A 20,192-nucleotide genomic window follows, 5' to 3' on the forward strand; every position below is an offset into this window, starting at 1 on the left:
CCGCCGCAGGGACAAGGTATGTGCTTCACGTGGACATCAGGCATCAGCAACCACCCCTTCACCACACGCCTCCCTCCTCCCCAGACCAGCCCTGCAAACTCCAAATCAAAGATTCAGCTGGGCACTAGAGGCACAGTGCACTCAACATTTTTTTTTTTTTTATCATAACCATCAAATAAAAATGAACTTCTGGGAGTTCCCGTCATGGTGCAGTGGTTAACGAATCCGACTAGGAACCATGAGGTTGCGGATTCGATCCCTGGCCTTGCTCAGTGGGTTAAGGATCCGGCGTTGCTGTGAGCTGTGGTGTAGGTCGTAGACGCGGCTCAGATCTGGCGTTGCTGTGGCTCTGGTGTAGTCGGCGGCTACAGCTCCAATTCGACCCCTGGCCTGGGAACCTCCACATGCCGCAACTGCAGCCCTAAAAAGACAAAGAAAAAAAAACAAAAAAAAACAAAAAACACCACCCCAAAAAGATAAAAACAAAGACCAAAAAAAAAAAAAAAACTGCTCACAATCGTTATTCACCCAAATCAAGGGTTTTATAAAAAAAAAAAAAAAGACGTCGTAAAGGATGTCTTAAGCATGCTGGCATTATTTAATATACAAAAGTTCAAGTAATTATTAAAATGTTTTAAACATTAAAAAGGCATCATTTCAAAGCACTTCATTACTGTTATTTATGAATCAGAAAATACTGACAGTTGCCTTAATTTTCTTTTGATTCTTCTAATAGGTTTCTTCTTGTATAATTTTGAGTTGGTCCTTAACACAAATGTCCACATATACACACAAATTACAAATTTCCAGTTCTAAGAAACAGAGTCTGAATGACAAGACTTGGCTTATATTCTTGCACAGTAGCTCTCTGCAAATATCAAATTATCTCACATTTTCCTAAGCTCTATTTTAAAAAAAATTAGAATACCCAGAGTTTTCTGCATTGAAAAAATTTTGCATACAGAGAACAAGTTTAGCAACACTACAGTTTTAAATAAATATTTTACAGAAGTAACTATAATGAACTTTTTCCAGTGATTTCTTAGAGTCCCAAAATCCAAATAAATGAAGAGAAAAGAAATAATCCAACTTCACAGTAATCACTGTAGCTTTAAATCCAATGTAGCCTACGATGACTGTCCGTGAAGAGGGAAAAGAGACCACCGAGAAATGGGGCCAATAAGATGCTCTGAGGCTATTTACTCCCAAAGCTTCCTTCGGATTTTCCTTGTGTCACTGCCTCCCTCCCTTTATAAAGTGACCTTCATATCATGCAAAAAGGTTAAGGTGATTGAAAAGAACTTTGAACATGACTGGGCCACTACTGGGGTGGAGGTGGAGGTGGGGGGCGGGCGGGGCAGATATTCAGTAACACCTCTTCTATGGCCCTCAAACCCAGAGCTAAGTGATTTCATCCTATTCTTGACTCTTAAAGGGTTAAATAAAATTACGAAGTCCAAACTGATGTGTGAAAAGGACAGCCAGTCCTTGCCCATATATTCACTGTGGGTGGCTTACCCCAAACATTGCGTGGAGGAAGCCCAGTATCCCAGTGCAGTTCATTGCAAGGCTCGAGATGGACTAAGCAACGGTCTTTATTTTAAATCAAGGAAGAGCGGGAAAGGTGGCCGCCAGAAGAATAGTCTAGCACCAAAACAGTAATGTGAACCTTTTCCTTTTAAAAAAAAAAATTTGAAGTGAAGTAGAGATGATGCACAATATTACATACGGTGCACAATACAGTGACTCGCAATTTCTAAAGATGAGACTGTTTACAGTGACTGCAGGATATGGGGGTGCTCCCTGTGCTGTAACATGTCCTCACACTTCACCCGCGACAGCCTGTCTCTCCATCACCCCCCTCTGTCTCGCTCTTTCCCTCTTCTTCCTCCCACGGGTGGCCACCAGTTTGTTCTCTACACCTGCGAGTTTCTTTTTTTATTGTATTCACTAGTTCGTTGTATTTTTAGATTCCACATAGGACTTCATACAGTATCTGTCTTTCTTTGATTTATTTCACCTAGCATAATACCCCCCAAGTCCAACCACCATAGGCTGTAAATGGCAAAATTTTCCTTTTCCAATCTTTTCTTTTTTTCCTTTTTCCATCCTCGCCCTCGGCCCACGGAAGTTCCCAGGCCAGAGACTGAATCTGAGATGCAGCTGCAACCTATGCCACAGCTGCGGCAACACTGGATCCTTAACCTACTGCACTGGGCCAGGGATCAAACAGGCAATGCCACAGACACACGCCGGATCTTTAACCCTCTTTGCCACAGCGGGAACTCCTCCAAGCTTTTCTTAACCTAGGAATCACTGTATAGGAAGAGCAGTGTCACAGTGATGCCCTCATTCCCGACAGGTGAGAACTTAAAACTAACAAAAAGAAACAACTCTTTTTTAAAAATTGGCTCTGCTGCCCCTTCCACAATCTCGTTGAGTAAGACTTAAATTCTTCACTTCCAAAAACTGAAAACACTTGATGACGGACTTCACGTCATTATCCAACATCACATCCGAGTCGCCAAGCTAGAACTCGAGGGACTAAGAAAAAGTAAAAGAGAAAAACAAGCATGCTGCACACAGACACAAATCATCACCCCTAAGGCTCTGTGCTTATCAGCCAGCCTCCTCTGGAATGTTTACACCTGGACTAAAACCTCATTTTCTTTGCTAAAAGTTAGTAATACAGAAAATTCGAAACAGAATGTAATAATGCCTAAAAATGTTGACTTTGGCTACACGCACATAAACCTCCTTAGGAAAATTAAAACCTGAGTTCTAAAGTGTTTTTAGAATTTTATTATTTAAGTATATAAAATACTGCACACGGCAGGCTAACTCAAGGTAAGTAAGCAGAACTCTGTGGCCTGTTTAATAAACTGAAGGTTAATTTGAAGTTAATGCCCGCATTGTATCTAACGACTATAACGTCCTTTGAAAGTTGGATGCAGTCGCTTTCTTCCACTGAAATGACACTGGATTCAATATTCAGTAGATATTTACCATGGATTTTATATGTGCCATGCAATGTACACATCAATGAATAACACAGACAAGGTATCTGCCCTTACAAAGCTTAAACCTAGAGCACCAACAAAGTGTCAACGTCTTGATCATCCCATGCACTTCCCACTTTGCAGGCTTGATCTTTTATCTAAAAACATGCCATCTGCAGGGCAGGTACTTTATATCCCAACTTCATAGGTAAATGAAGGGAGGTGAGAAGGCCATGGTCTTGAAAGACAGCCACTCAGGAGCCAGGCACCCGCTCCCAGCATGACTTCTCAAGTTCTCAATCAGCCATGTGCAAATCAAGGCAACTTCCTGCCACTTCTCGCAGGAAAGTTTTCTATGCAAGGTTTACCTAAGACAAAAAGGAATGCGCCTGGTACCCGGTACCCAAACGCCCACACACCAGACATCTGCGCTGAGTGGTCACATTTAGCCAAGCTGGGGTTAAATAACTAAGATGTATAAGACTTAAACGATAATTGACTCACTCTGTGGATACAAGTATGTGCACAGAGGACCTGTAAAAGAAGCCTCCTTCTCTCCAGCCTTATCTATGGAAAGGTCTCTAGCCACCCCACCCCCCAAAAAGGGAAGACAATTATTTATCTCGGTTGAGTTTTCACTTAAAGAGGAAAAGTAGTTTCTTGCTTTTTTAAAAATTTAACTTTCATTTTATATTGGAGTACAGCTGACTAACAATGTTAGTTTCTCAGTTTTTTGGGTTTTTTTCGGTCTTTTTGCCTTTTCTTGAGCCACTTCTGCAGCACATGGAGGTTCCCAGGCTAGGGGTCTAATAAGAGCTGTAGCCACTGGCCCACGCCAGAGCCACAGCAACTCGGGAGCCAAGTCACGTCTGCAACCTACATCACAGCTCACGGCAACGCTAGATCCTTAACCCACTGAGCGAGGCCAGGGATCGAACCCGCAACCTCACGGCTCCTAGTCAGATTTGCTAACCACTGAGCCACGACGGGAACTCCAGCTTCTTGCTTTTAACACACGTCTCAGAAAGTCGACCTGGTGGAGAGAGGGCGATTTCGATGGTGAGTGGAAGTTAAGCTGATGCCCCCATCTGTGGCACTGTGGTGGTCAGTGCAGGGTTAGGAGTACAGGCTGGGAACCAGAAAGGAATTTCAAATGGTCCTCCCCCAGCTGCTCCGATCTGGCTACGAGACAGAGGCATTAACACTCAAATAACTTGGCCCGCACAGTCACAGCAGTACCAAACAAAGTGCCTTCTCCAAGGCATCCTCAGCTATTCCACATTCAAAATCAGCACTTAGAATGTATGCTGTCGGAGGTGTAAATGACACAAGAGCACAAGTATCCATGCAGAACCCTAAAAGGTCAACTGGAAATAGCACGATATCCCTAATGACGTAGCCCCAACGCCAAGGAAGCTCTAGACCAGGATTAATTCTAATGACAATGATCAATAGCGTTTGCTCAAAATAATATTTGAAATAATTACCTATCCCGTCTGAAAATTCATTTCACATAACAGCTGAAGAACTGATAATTCTCAACCCGCTAGAGCACAGCGGGAACTCCCCATGTAGAATATTAAAGGAAGGGCTTCAACCGCTTCTCCAGGAGTGAAGAAGTAGCATGACTGTTGGAGCCAGACAAGGAACCCTGGGTGTCAAACCGAATGGAAATGCTAATCTCAATAATCTCCTTGTTAAGCCTTCTCAGAACCCATGATAATATCTAGGGGGCAAATTAATTCTATTACGCTCAGGCCTGGATTTCTTGAAAACTGCAATTGTATTTTTTTTTTTCAGCAAAAGGAAGGGATCTTTCTTCTGGGACATTAAGTGAATGGCTTCCTCCACCTCGGTCCCATCAGAGTTCCTCAGAGAGGACTGACAGCCAGGAAGACCACCGCTGCCTGTCCCGCTAGAAGCTAAGAGCCAGCAGGGACACCGCACATTCTTCGGTTCCCCTTGCGGCGCTGTGCTCAAAGCACACACAGTAGGCTTTCAGTGAATAAATGCCTCTTGCGGGCCCTGATTACAACCCCAAACACTGCTAACTGCACTCTGGGATATAACGCCCCTTGAGGACCCGGGCTCATGCAGGAACAAACCCCTCAAAGGTGTGACCCTCCACCACACAGCGACCTACAAAAGCTACGGGAACCTGGCAGAAGAAAGGGCTGCAGGTGCCAGACCAGGCTCTTTCGGGTACACGATCCGCTCAAGCTGGCTGCAGGAGAGAGTCCTTTTCTGAGGACACAGAATCCTCAGGAAAGGATCCTAGGAGGCCCACTCCCCGCCCACCGGCCCCGCCGCAGCCACCTCTTCCGGCCGCCTGCCCTGTAAAGGGCATTCCCCCAGCGCCTCGGACAGGCCCCAGACTCCAGCTGCCAAAGCTCACCGTGACACCAACTCACGCTATCAACAAAGAAATAATCTCTCAGTTAAATCGCAAAACGAAAAAAGTTTAAAAGATAAAAATACACAAGTAATCAACATTTCTAATCTACTAGGTTTTTGTTTTCCAATGGTTCCACTTGCCATACATGGTATGTGCTATGGGCAAAACAACTCCAGTGTCTTCTTTTTAAAATCTTGCAGAGAAACAAAGCACCTTTCCTTCTGTTTATCTTTTCCCCTTTGGGCTGCGTAAGGTGAAGGAAGAAAAGCCTAAGGTTATTCTCATCTACTGCGTTATCTTTTCATGAGCCTTGAGAACCAAGGAAGAAGGTGGGTATCCAGACAATAACTACACTCCTTCCAGAAGCAGATATTTCATCAGCATCTCTGTTACTCTTACACAACTATGAATTCGTGCTGAATATAGAACACAAACAAAAGCATAAGGCACAGCAATATGTGACTTAGAGAAAGGTGTCTGAACATACAGCACCCCACTTCCCACACAGTTTTAGCAGACAGCTTTCATGTGCTGTACGAGACCAATACTGACAACAGAAGCTTCGGCTTTTATTGCTGTTAATACCCTGAGCGATCATTGTAGCTCAGCAGGAACCTCTGCCCCAATAGCAACTATCACATTGTGATCAGCATTTCATAAGAGATGCCGACCAAACAGGAAGGCACCTGCTACAGGGCAAAAACTGTACAAAAGGGGCTCAGACTCGTAACAGGTAAAAGAAAAGTCCTTGCTATTTCATTTCACAGCTGCGTCTTTTCTGCAGTGCACTGGTATTACATGTGGTGAAAACCACACACAAAGACAGTGAGCAGGCAGAGAGCGGCAGCACCAGCCACTGGCAAAAGAAAACTCTTCAGGAAACAAGGCCACCACCCAGATTTTCAGATGTCAGTGCAGCATCTGTAAAAAAATCTTTGGAAGGCAACGTATAACAAATAGCAGAGGCTTCTAAAAATGGTAAAATTTTATGTGAACATAAAATCTGAATTGAAAGCACTTGATTTACAAGATTAAACCGTAAGGCCACCTTGTCAAACAACTAGAAGGTAAAAGCAGTTTACCCAGAATAAGAAATCTTAGACGTAAATGGCTCATTTTACTCTCTTACTAAAAGCATGTGCTACGTGATAATTTTCAAATAAAGAAAAATAAATGACATGCAACTTTTTAACTAACTCAATCGGATACACTAATTGGACATTTAGAGTCATTTAAAATGACTTAAAAAGAAAACAAAGGAGATGCAGAACCCAGACGACATGGCTCTTCTCTAGACATACAGACAAGGTCAGAACACAAGCACTGTCGAAAGTTACACCAGGTTCTGGAAATAACAGCTTTCACAGATACTGCCACCTATCACCACAAGGCTCAAGGATGAGGATTCCTCTAGATCTAAAAATATACACAGTGGTTCACAAGTACAAGGTTCCTTCAAGTACAAGGATCTTTTTTTGACAACTCAATGCTTCAAAAGACCCCCAAACAAGTGACAGCATTTCACGTATCAATTGTCTGAGGAAAATACAAAATAAACAGTGAATCTTTCCCATGTCCTGTCATTAAAGCATTTCATTTTTTAAAATCACAGCACCATATTAATACATCTGAAAAGTAGTTACACAGACATAGGTGAGGTGTATTTGTTTATTTAAAGCTGAGAATGTTTATTTACAGACCTGTGCAAAACCTCTACAAATTTCAGGGATCCAAAGCCCCAAGTGTGAGAACCAGGGGTCCAAAAACAAGGCAACATCAACACTTAGGTACTTGTGAAAATGACAAAGTACTGTGGCTATACCATCCCCAGCCAAACTTCCTTCCTCCAACCTCCACCACCTCGAGACCCCCCAAAAGGTTCAAGGCACACCCTGTACCTGCTTAAAATACCTCAGTACATGACAACTGCCGCAGAAAACTGATCTCAGGCCAATTTACAGTTCTTTTTTTTTTTGTTCCCCCAACTCATCATCCAATCCCAAATTTATTTCAGGTTCTTCACAATGGCTGAGAACAAAAGACCCACGACAGGAACACAGGGAAACCTCTGAAACTGTTGTCAAGACAGCTGATAAAGGCATAAAAACTACAGAAATATTTGTTTCCAGCAGGTTATAAAACTGGAAAGACAGAAACGGATTCCTGCTTTCTTTGAGTGCCACAGTCACCAGGCAGCCTCACCCGGAAGGTGACTTGTGATCGGGTCAATGGGATGGAGAAGGAACCGAGAGAGAACCGGGAGGGGAGAAGGCACAGAGCAGGATCAACAGCACATTGAACAATGCTTACCAGTTTGAAGTCTTGGATGCTACAGATGAAATACGGTGTGTTTGGTCTCCGACTCTCGATATACACACAGTCTTTAAAAGAAAAAGAAATTTTAAAACAATGGCATTTACCTTTCAGGGAACAAAGACAGGGCCCATAAAGCCACTGCATAAATAAACAAATGACAAAGCACATACAAAGGTCATATCATTAAATTACAAATAATTTTTAAGCTAAAAGAAAACAACTCTTGGGTTCTTTTTGAGCACTTTCTGGTAATTTAAAGAACTTGGCAAAGCTTGAATTATTGTTTCCAGTCTCCCTAAAGATGGGGGAGAGGGAATCCCTCAGGATTATCCGTATTCAGATGAAGGAACTCTGATAAAGGGCATCACCTGCTCAAGGTGACACACCAAGACAAAACCTTGAATGTCTTACTCAGATCGATGCTCTCTCGTCTTCACAAAAAGAAACAGCTTTGCCAAGCGCTGCTTAATTTTAGTAAATATTTTGTGAAAAAAATAAATACATAAAGAAGACTAACTTGAACATGCTATTACAATGACCTTTTCACCCAAACGAAGAAAGAAAAAGAAAGCCAATCTATTATCTTACGGATAACTTTCTATTACATTTTAACGTAAATATATTTTATTTTCTAATAGTAAAGAATACAAGGCAGCCAATCAGAGATGGGATGAAGTAAACCAAATTACATTTTCCGCAGGGAAGAAGAGCACTTTCTTAAATGACATTTGACATGGCAGTGGTTGGATATTACTTTCAATAGCTGGAGTCTCAAGGTTAACTTTTTTAAATGACAGGCTGATACATTATTAATTTTTATTTACAGAAGCAGTAATTTTAAAGGAAGGATGTAAAAATTCTCCACATTACAACCTCAGATCACCATAAGGCTTAGGATAGAAAAGTCGAGGTGTTACTTACTGAGAAGTAAAGGCACCTGCAATCATACCTTATGGGGAGAGGGACCCTAATGCCCACATTTAAAATGCCATTTGTTTTATCCTTCCTTATAGCCCTTTGAAATAAATGTCTTGGAATAACTCAGGTGCTTGAGAACACAGGCAGATTTGTCTTTCCTCATACGTGCTAAACACTCCCCCATTCCCCCCCACCCTCCCACCCCCCCGCAAAGGAGCAGAGGTCTGGAGCCCTCAATCCCATGGAAAGTCCAGTCTTACAGGCACTACCTGACCACGAAGAGGGAGGCACAAAGACAGACTTGACGACTAAAGGGCACTTCCTTCCAGGAAACTTTCCGGAAGACACGAGGACTTCTGCAGCCCAGGGTCATCATGGAAGAAGAAACCCAAAAGCCAAGCACTGAGGCGTCCAGAATCTCCCAACCCATATCTGCACTTGCGGGGTAGGAAAAAACTCATCAACGTCCAGGCAACAACCCCTCAACACGTTCATCACAGCACGGGACAGACCAGAGCTCTCTTCCCACGGTGGAAGCTATTTCTCTGCCTGCTCCCCATTTGGTATTCACGCCAAAATGGAAGAAACCTATTCCCTAAATAAACACTGTAGCTCCAATGTGCACAGTCGGGGGACCACCCAAGGTTCCCGATGTCTGTGTTCCAATCCCTACCAACATTTGTACCCGCCACCAACATTTCAAATACCTAGATATCCATTAAGCACCCATCTCGCCAACCTGCAAACGAGTCACCATCCGCATGCCCGCTCCTTCCTCACACCTCCTCCTCCATCTCGTAACACTGGCACACCTACGGACGAGTCACTGGCTTCGCAACTAAGGGCCCCTTCCTAACCAAGGACCTCTGCTTCCGTAAAGCCCCTGTGACAAGAAACTTGCTGCATCTGATGGTCCGATCCCACAGCACATCTCGCCCTCCCTGGGCCGTGCCGTCCTAAAGAAACGCCCGCATCCCTACCCCCAGCCTCGCCAAAGCTTCTTTACCTTTGTACGCACCCCTGCAACCTTACAGAGAGCTACCTCACGGCTCCTCAGTAAAGAAATGACATCTCCGTTCCTTAACGGAAAATTTCCTTTCCTTTACAGAAAACCACAATTTACATCCTCTGTTGGGTCAGTTATTTGGCGATCAGATGGTCTGCAGGACCCACGTCACTATCAATTTTGAGCTTCAAAGACACTCACTCCTTTCTGCATCCTCTGTACCCTCCAAGGACTGGTGTTTGACACTAGTGTCGGGAAAACCAGACAGAACTGAAGTAAATGACAGATGGTCAGACGGGGAGTATGTCTAACTTTGTTCTTTTTACACAAAGAAAAGCTTTCTCTTTTTCTCATAATCAATAGAATCATTATTGCCCTAAGCAGTCTTATATAAAGACATAAAGTAGCTGTTAACTTATACATAAAGAGGGAATCTATATTCTTTCATTCCTCATTACAAAGTTACATGCAGGAGAATGATCAGATGTAAATACACCCAGATATGAATCCATTAGAGAAGGAAGGAAAGGAATACGCTGACCTGTGGGGGCGACTACTAATCCCCTTTGCCCAAACACTTCTTTGTGGTCTTACTGGAGGCTGCCCTGCAGCCCCAGCCTGAGCAATGCTGCCCCGAGGGACAAGGCAGCAGAAGAGAGCAGATCCTCAAAGCCCACGTGGGGAATTTCCATACTCACTCATGAAGGCCTTGTTACTGGATGAAAAAAATCACCTCTTTTTGTATAAAAAGTTATGATGGCCACCCAGATTGACCCACAGCTATGAACCCAAGAGTGAGATGCCACCGCACAAGGGTCGTAACCTATCAAACAGGTCACGACAACAAGTAACGACTATCAGCATGATGGGAAAAGTCAGGTAAGCTCTCGTCAAAATTAAGTGACAAAATTGAGAGTTTATTTTACATCAAGAGTCATAAAACACAGAACGACCAAGATCAGAGGTCATTAAAATTTTGCACACCTTGTCAAATTCGCCATAGAAACGGGAAAAAAAATAGTGTGTTGATTTGCCCCAAATTTCCTAATTCATTTAAAACATAAAAGTAGGAAAAATTACCGTAGAGTCAAACTTGTTAACCCTCCTGTAAAAATTTAGAGAGATCCAACTAAAGAGAATACATTCTAAAAAAACAAGTTGGAATTTAACCCTAACCCTAATCCTAACCCACACAAATCTACTTAACTATTACTCAATGATTTTCAAAACAAGGTTAAATAAGGCCAAATACTCAGAAATATTTCCCGCGTATCTCTTCATTAAGCACCTATTTAAGAAAGTAACTTCATATAGATGTTTATAGTCAGCACAAAAATAAAATGGTTTATTTGGGAAGGAATGATGAGAACATAAGTCAACAGCAGCGTTAAAAATCTAAGTTGGGATATATGCCAGGTAATCTTTAAAGCCCAAATGATTTGCCAAGAATTTTCATGCAATTTATGAGAGCATGGATTGTCTGAAGCTAGTTATAACACTGGTTCCAGTCAGCTGGATCGATGTCCTCCACCTGAGAATTCCCTGTGGCCAACACAAATACTGCGGACACCTTTTTTGGAGAAAAAGAAAAAGAGCCTTTTAAAAAAAAGCAAGCAAGCAAGCTAGCAGTTCTGAAAGAACTGAGCAAAGCTGATGCGATCCATTAAGTGCATAATGCACATTTTCAAAATTACCCGTATGAAAATGCATATTTACCAGATTGAGCTAACGGCTGCTGCAGGGCAAATATATATATTTTTAATCTTAAAATCAGCAAGGCTGAAATGGGCCAGAAAAATGAGTGAGGCTATTACCATCAATATCAATTATTCCAAACAATACATGATAACAATTCTTTTTCTTTACTCAGGGTGTCTGGAAATGAAACCACGGGTCTAGGTTAAGATTTATTTTCTAAAATGTAGCCTCTGCCTGGAAATGGATCACACGATTAAGTGACCTCAAATCCTGTGTCCATGATTTGGGCAATGATACTGAACAGGACGATTCTGGCTGTTTCTCACAACCTCAACAGAGATTTGTGCCCAAGCATCTCTTGTGCCATCTGCAAACAACAGAGCATTTGCTAAGCGGGAGAAGGAAGTCAGCCAAAGGCAGATTCTAGAGGCAAAGAAAGCCCTCTGCTTTCCAACCCTCATCAAATCAGCAGGTTCATGTAAATAGAGCAAGAGCAGGGTCCTCTCAAGGGTAAACCCCACAGCCTGAAGCATCAGGCACTTTGTCAGGCTGAAACACAAAGAACCTGTCAGCATCCTTCCTGACAGCCTGCTCACCAGCACAGTGGACGCTGGCTTTGCCCACTAATTGGGCAGCAGTGCTGGGAGCTCGCCACTGAAGCTCTGGTTGGGCAACGCTCAGCCGGGCTGCTCAGCCCCACAGTAAAGAATTTCCCTCTCCATTAACGGATTTCTGCCGATTCATCTCTGAAATACCTTCTCACCCCCTTGCAAAGCCTGGCAGTGCCACTCTACTGTGGTTTCCTATAGAAAACCTTGGCTGCAAAGAGCACGCATGAACAAAGACTTTCACACACACAGATCCCCCAGAGGCCAGCTGGGTGGCACAGCGGTGGCCACAGAGGCTGGCCCTCAGGACCTGCACGCTCCAGCTTCCCCTCCTCTCACACAGGATTCCTCCTCCTGCCTCCACACCCAACAGCCCCATCGGGGGACCACAGCAGAATCAGGTCCACGAGCACCCCACTAGCCGATACGGACATTCCAAATCTCCGACGTACAAAAGGCTGCGGGTGTGGGGACGTGTGGGCCCTCGCTTGTGCACACGGCTCAAGTCGAGATACCAAATCCCCATGCACGCGTGCTGCACGGCAGCCAGGAGAGCCTCTCCTCTCATTTCTCCGTCTGTGCAACAATCACACCTGTCACCACGCCTCCGCTTTGTAAACTGTGCGCTGCCTTCTGCACAGCGAACACTCCAAACTGTAGAAGGAACAAGGGGCTAGAATGAAAACATTAAAACAGAAAAGAGGTCACACAAGGTTCAAATGAGACAGCTATGCTCTAGCAATAGCAACAACAAGGAGGCTCTCTGCTAATAAATACGTCTTTAGGAAATCACTCGACTGTAGGACCTCTTACTTCCAGTTTCCTGCTAGACTCTTTTGTGGAGAAGGGACACGCACATGTCTCGGAAGAGCAGGGAACTTAAAAAGGGAAAAGGAAAAAGAACTGGGCAAAAAGCTCCTACGTAAGCAGCCTCTTTTCAGTCCCTACCCTCATCCTGTAGTTTGACCCTGAAAACTGTCACCAAAATTGACTGACGACACCTTCTTTTAGGTTCTAAGATCTCAAGTAACATCTGTCTTTGGTTCCATCCTTTTCAAACTTCACGAAAATCAAAGTCCATGTATACAAATGCCTATAGATTCTCAACTCGTAGTACAAAGCTTACACCAGTTTCTGTCTAAAAACACAACGCCAGGTACATCTACCAAACACTGACCTCTCTTTATTCTCAGTGCTAACAGGGAATTAAATTATGAGAAAAACTCAAGTTGCGAGGGGCAGGTAGAGAAGCAGTTCATAATAAACTAAAGGAAAAGTTGTTTAAATGTTCCACATTTTTCTTCCTCCTCTAGGAGTCAGAAAATCTTCCAGTGCATCACGAGCTTAAAGACTAATTCAAGACAATTATATTCTAACATTAAGAAGTAATGCCAGTTGTTCTAGAATAACTGCTATCGCAAGAACCGCCCCTCATTCCCAAATCGATCTTATGCTACATGGACTTGAAAACTCTGTAAAACAAGAAAAAGCAAGATCATCCTGCCAGCAGCAGCAATCTTATTAGTTATACTGATACACTAAACATTAGCCACGGTTTGACAATTGTATTACTCAAGCAAAGAACATTTTAAGCACTCTTATCACCACATTTTATTCTAAAAATATTCCTTCAAAAGCCTTCCTTGTAACCCATATTGAATCCCTATTGTGAAAAAAAAGATTCTAGGGAGTTCCCATTGTGGCTCACTGGAAACAAATCCAACTAGTATCCATGAGGATGCTGGTTCGAGTCCTGGCCTCGCTCAGTGGGTTAAGGATCTGGCATTGCCACAAGCTGTGGTGTAGGTGGCAGACATGGCTCAGATCCCACATTGCTGTAGCTATGGTAAAGGCCGGCAGCTGCAGCGCTGATTCAACCCCTGGCCTGGGAACTTCTATATGCTGCAGGTGTGGCCCTAAAAAACACAAAAAGACCAGACCAAAAAAAAAAAAAAAAATTCTAGCCAGCTTTCCTTCCAAACCATGGTGAAGTGACGCGAATCTCTTACACTAACTACTGCAAGTCTCCTAGCCTGGGAACTTCTATATGCTGCAGGTGTGGCCCTAAAAAGCACAAAAAGACAAGACCCCCCCACCCCCAAAAAACAAAAAAATCTAGCCAGCTTTCCATCCAAATCCCCATGAAGTGATGCGTATCTCTTACACTAACTACTGCAAGTCTACAGTGTTTATGTGCCTAAGGGGACACGGGGAATCTAGGGGAAGGCAAGAGGGAGGAGTCTATTTTCAAAATCAGTGACAGCCACCTGTCCTACGAAGCAAAGTGTCTCAGGGCATCAGAGACACAAGGGAAGGGAATTTCCAAACCACTCTCACTCTCACTGCCCGACTAAACCTACCTTTCTAAGGCCTGAGAAGGCAGGTAACAACTCTAGCCCCAATTCAGGGAATCCTATCAAAAATAAATTCTGCTATAAAATCCCTATTCAGCAGAGGATGACTGCTAACAAAAGGTCCTTATTAACCCCCAAATCACAACTAAAACGTGGCTCGAATATGTACATTTAGGAAACCAACACAGAAAAGAGTTCAAACACTTCCAGGAATAGAATGCCCAGTATTCACAGGAAAAATACCCAGTGACAGGTGGGCTGGAGTGAAGATTCTTCTCTGCCCATAAGACTGACAACAAACAAATCGCTAGTCTGATCTTCTGGTGTCACATCCTGCAGAGCTGATTTCAAGCAACACTGCCAGCTCCTTTCCAGAAAACAATGCACTGGGAGCCTGGGCCGGACAATAAATGGCTCAACCAATTTGCAGTGCTCACTGGAAATAACACAGAGAATTCACAATGCCTGGCTATAATTCTTATTTGGCAAATGATTTTATTATAAACTAGTATCATAGTGAATCCATTTTCTCTACGGGTTTTCTGCTACTGTTTAATGGACTGTCAGGATAATTTAGATTTCATCTATTTAAACTCATTCAAGCCTGGCTCCTGACTGTACAGTAAATGGAACATATTTCTACTCAATGAAAAATTAATGACAGCTAATTGTAGTCTGCAGTTCTCGATGTGGTAAAAGCAACTGCTCCACAGTTCAATCATCAAGCTACAAGTTTTCCCATACCAACTGTTTTTTGTACTTTTAGGCATCCATGTCTTATAAGCCTTCCTAGAAAGACTAATATACATATATTTACACACATATACTCGTAATATTTCTAACCACTCTAATATTTACTACCAACTTGTCATGAAGAGTTAGGACTTAAATTATACCTGAAGGCTTGGGAAATGAAAGTTTGTCCGTCTGGACGGAGAGATGCTCAATTATTACAGATTTTTTTTAAGCTAGCAAAACTGAGGATTAAAACTTTCTACCTTATATAATTTCTTTACATACTAATGGGTGATTTCCTTATATACTGCATATCAGTCAACATGTCATCATTAGGTGAAACTCATTAAAAGTGGGCTAAACTTACCATACAGATTTAGATATACAAACAAGGCACACAGCACATATTAATAAATACTGTACGGAATGACTTCTGAAATTGAAATTCTGTTGAACAGAAATTTACTTCTGAGTTTTATTTACCAGACAACAAAACAATCCCATGAGTGATTTTTCTTTTCGAGTGATTAGTCTTTCACCCAAGCATCCACACAGCTGTGAGATGCTTAAAGGAGAAAAAAACGACGAGCAAAAAACACCTTCAGAGAAACCTACCAAATCAAGACCAACACGGCAAGAAGGAAAGCTTCCGGAATTTGCTGCCCCAAAATAACCACCAGGGTCACAGACTGACAGACTAATTCACGCAAAAATAAGAGAAGCAAAGGAAAACCACAAGCTCTCCTTGGTGGTCCTTTTCTCAGCTGGTTTCTGCCTCTCTCGTAACCACATGGCAGTCCCGTCTCCACCCGCAAGCTCTCGACACTATTGGCGCTGCTCGGCCGCCGCGTGGCTCTGCTGCACTCCATCCAACCTCCAGGACCCAAGTCAAGATTTCCACCGCCCTCCATGTCATCCTCAATGTCACCCTATCTTCTTTCCTTTTTTGCTGAGCCCACGGCATATGCAAGTTCCCAGGCAAGGCAGGTATCAAACCCATGCCATAGCCGTGACCAGCACCACAACAGTGATAACGTGGGCTCTTTACCTGCTAGGCCTCCGGAGAACGCCCAAACCCCGCCAGCCTGTTTGTGTGCCTTGCCCCACCTCACCTCCACAACACTGTGCACAAAGCTAAAGACACAGAGGGTTGTGCTCTTCTGTTACCAGCTGATTTATAACAGGCTACTAGTGCGACAGCCAACATCTAGCAAAGACCATTCAATTCCTCTAGCTCGCCCAAAGCCTATTACAGTTTCAATGGGCCTCAGATTTAATTGTTTGCTTTAATTTATAAAAACTGTTAAGGGCAAATGAAGCTTGTTCCCAGACTCTCTTATTGCATCCATAACCTCTTCTTTTCTCCCTTAAACCATTACTGTTTTCATTTGGGTTTCTGTTGCTGAAGTTACTATTGCTTGGTTGTGTGTTCCTTTTAAAACCAAAGTCAAAGACTAAAAATATTTTAAGAATAATTTAAAACATCTAGGAGTTCCCATCATGGCTCAGCAGAAATGAATCTGGCTAGGAACCATGAGGTTGCAGATTCAATCCCTGGCCTTGCTCAGCAGGTCAAGGATCCGGCGTTGCCATGAGCTGTGGTGTAGGCTACAGATGAGGCTCAGGTCCTGCGTTGCTGTGGCTGTGGTGTAGGCCGGCAGCTACAGCTCTGATTAGACCCCTAGCCTGGGAACCTTCATGTGCCATGGGTACAGCCCTAAAAAGACCAAAAATAAAATAAAATATCTAGCCACTTTCACCAGACTAAAATATTGAACCTCAAGATTTTCATTAAAGATCTTTAATCTTTAATCACTGTGAATTATTTTTACTTATATATTCAACAGGTGTTTGGGAAAAAAATAGCTCCACCTAAATGACAATTTTCAATTGTCTATCTCCACAGAATTCTACATATAATAATTCTGCTTTATAACATATTCCTGGGCTAAAAAGTATGGGGGAAGGTGGGATCTTGTCTGGTAATCTGCCATCCACCTGTCACTTAGCAAAATGAGCAAAGATCCAGGCAAGGTAGTGGTATTTAAAGCATCTAAATGCCTCTTGATTCCTCAAATGAGATGAAAGATTTCATTTATTGTTCAGGCCATAAGAAGCTCTGGATGCTCTCTACGAAACTGTACTCAACACACTTCAACAAATGAGTGCAGCTGCTCTGGGCCAACGTAACACTTCATGAGAGTTGTGCTCTTAGTAATTTGTACCTTGAAAAAAATCATGTTTTGAACATCTGCTGAGACAAAATAAATCAGAACTTTAGAGAGGAAAATTAAGACTTCTCCATTTTAGCGAAAGTGGTAACAGGCAAATCTTGTCAAGATTACATTAAAGCTGAGAAATGAAGATAAATATATTCCACAAGGAACAGAATCATAAACTCATAAGATATTCACTCACAGACTTGCTGGCACCACTGGTTAAGCACTAGCGACACTGAAGTGAATAAAAATAGTGTCCTTTCCTTGACATGCTCACCATCTAGAATTAGAGCTAAACATAAAAACAAATAACTGCATGTCTTCAATAACTTTAACCACACTTGTTTTTTACTCTCTGTAACACAGACTTCTGGCTGAGCATCATTTCATTCTTGCCTTCTTCCGTAAGAAAAGACCATCTGAAAATTAATTAATTAATCTAGGAGTTCCCTGGTGGCTCAGTAGGTAAAGGATCTGATGTTATCAATGCTGTGGCCCTGGTTACTGTTATGGCACAGGTTCGATCCTTGGCTCAGGAACTCGAAGGAGAAGGAGAAAAAGAAGAACAACAACAACACCTGATGTTTAGCAGACCTATGGCCCCCCAGGGGGGAAAAAAAAGAACACATTTCCCAGTTTCCTTTATAGCTGCTTTGGTCATATGGCTAATTTCTGGTCATGGGATATAAGCAAGGGTAGTATTTCAACTTGTGGAAACTGAATCCTGAAAAGAAGAGCCCCTTCACTCCTTGGCCTTCCCGTGAGCCTGAAGGCAGATGTACTGTCTGAAGGGAGACCATGAGACGGATCACAAGATGACAAGGGGAATGGAGGCTGCACAGAACGGAATAGCAAAATCTGTGACTGTAGATACAGAACCCCATCAAGAATTTCCTGGCTCACAATTCAGCACTTCTGGACATTGTACAAAATATCTTTAAATTATTTTGAAATGCGACAAAATATTTAAACTACATTCATGAACAGAGTGACACCCAAAACAAGGATTAAGGGGGAATATTCTAATTTTCTTTAATACGGAAAGCTAGGAAGGAACAGATGACCCCAGCAAGTGTATAAACATACAGAACATAAAGCTCTTGACTTTGAAAGGTTAACACAGGGTGATCAGACAGCATAAACTATTACCTTCAGTGGGATAAGTCTCAAGCCTTGGTGTTCCTGTCTTGGCTCAATGGTTAACGAACCCGACTAGGATCCACGAGGATTCGGTTTCGATCCCTGGCCTTGCTCAGTGGGTTGAGGGTCCAGCATTGCTGTGGCTGGGGTATAGGCCAGCAGTTGCAGCTCTGATTTGATCCCCAGCCTGGGAATTTCCATATGCCGCAGGTGTGGCCCTAAAAAGCAAAAACAAACAAACAAACAAACAAAAAACAAAACTCAAGCCTTAGAGGCAGAGGAAGTGAGGCCAAGAGGCCGAACGAAGTCCACGACTGCCTCCCTTCACAGCTGAGGAAGTTCCTAGCGTGACTCTATCCCAGGTCTTCCACAAGCATAAATAAGGGGCCGCACGTTCTGCACAGCAGCACTCCGAGCAGAGCACAGGCTGATGGTGTCCAGTGGCACCACTCAGGAGCCCCTCTTTCCTCTCCACTTTCCTGTGGGTTTTATCTTAGGATTTCTTGAGAGAGAATATGTGGCTGTCCTCCAACAAAAATACAAGGACCACTGATGAGCAAATTTTCTGAAACAGTCTATCATTTGTCTACGTTAAGGCTGATCGGAACCCACACGGTACGAAGTCCTCAGAACACACTCTACATTCTACCTCCCACTGGAAGGAAGACGCGATGTCACAGCTTTGCCTCCTCCTTTCCACACCATTAACCGCGGATAAAAAACAGAGCACACAAACGTGCCTGGTCCATTCTCTGCGGTGGAGATTTACCATCCAAAGATGTAAGGTCTCCTGCTCTACCTAGAGGACGCCTCTCCAATTTCAAAACAACAAATCCAGTCCCTTGCAGCGGCCCACGTCCTATGGGACATCAGGGCTAGTTAGAAAGAACTGTCATGACAAGCCATTAAAAATCTTCAGCAGTCCAGACCTACCCTTTAACTCAGCAATTCCACGTGTAAAGAAAGCGAGCAGAAATAAACAAATATTCACCACTACTGTTTACAATGGAGAGTCTCTGGAAAGAATCTAAAATTCAACGACCTATAACTACTTACATGCCGGTATCTACTGACCCATGTGGGCATCTCTAATGTTTTCTGTGTCATGCCTATCCCCAACCCTAACCCTAGCCCTAACCCTAATCTATACACCCAAACTCTACCCACCCCCTGAAAAGGCTTAAGTTCACAAAAACATGTACTGAAATACTTGTCACAATATGAGGGAAAAAAATGTAATGTAATATACATACTTCTTTATTGGTTCATTAAGTAATAAGATTTACTGGGCTGTTCCCCAATCAGCTCCATAACGTCCAAGTAGTGACCAACATAAACACAGTTTTCAGATGTTTTTCTTTACATGTCATATAAAAATATCAGCGATTCATACTGGTGTCACGGGCACGTGAATGCCTCATCACCTACCCTCCTAACTGAAGTAAATGCTAAATGTTAATCAAAATTAATAAATTACTGAAAATAAAGATGTAATGTGTTACCCACCCAAGTTCACAGTTTCCCGAATTCTAGTCACAGTCCCCTAGGTTGACCATGGACCCCAGCTTAAGAATTCCAGTATTAATGGCATACTAAGCAGCAATAATGACTCAAATTGATAATTCCTGGTATGGCAATGAATTCAAGATATGTTATCTTTAAAAGTATTATTATAGGAGTTCCCTTGTGGCTCAGCGGGTTAAGGACCTGGTGCTGACACTGCAGAGGCTCAAATTTGATCCCTGGCCCAGGAACTTCCACATGCCACAGGCACAGCCCAAAAAAAGGCAGAGGAGGAATGATT

The 20,192-nt window shown here is 43.0% G+C and overlaps 1 protein-coding gene across 1 annotated transcript in view; it reads right to left on the reverse strand.

Annotated features, from left to right (window-relative positions):
- The window catches only part of RERE (arginine-glutamic acid dipeptide repeats), a 304,090-nt gene that overhangs the window by 217,358 nt on the left and 66,540 nt on the right, over nt 1–20,192 (reverse strand). Inside the window, 1 exon segment of the mRNA XM_021095277.1 lies at nt 7,705–7,775. Coding sequence (XP_020950936.1) covers nt 7,705–7,775 — 71 coding nt within the window.

Source organism: Sus scrofa, chromosome 6, assembly GCF_000003025.6.
Source record: "Sus scrofa isolate TJ Tabasco breed Duroc chromosome 6, Sscrofa11.1, whole genome shotgun sequence".
In the NCBI taxonomy this organism is placed as follows: Eukaryota; Metazoa; Chordata; class Mammalia; order Artiodactyla; family Suidae; genus Sus; species Sus scrofa.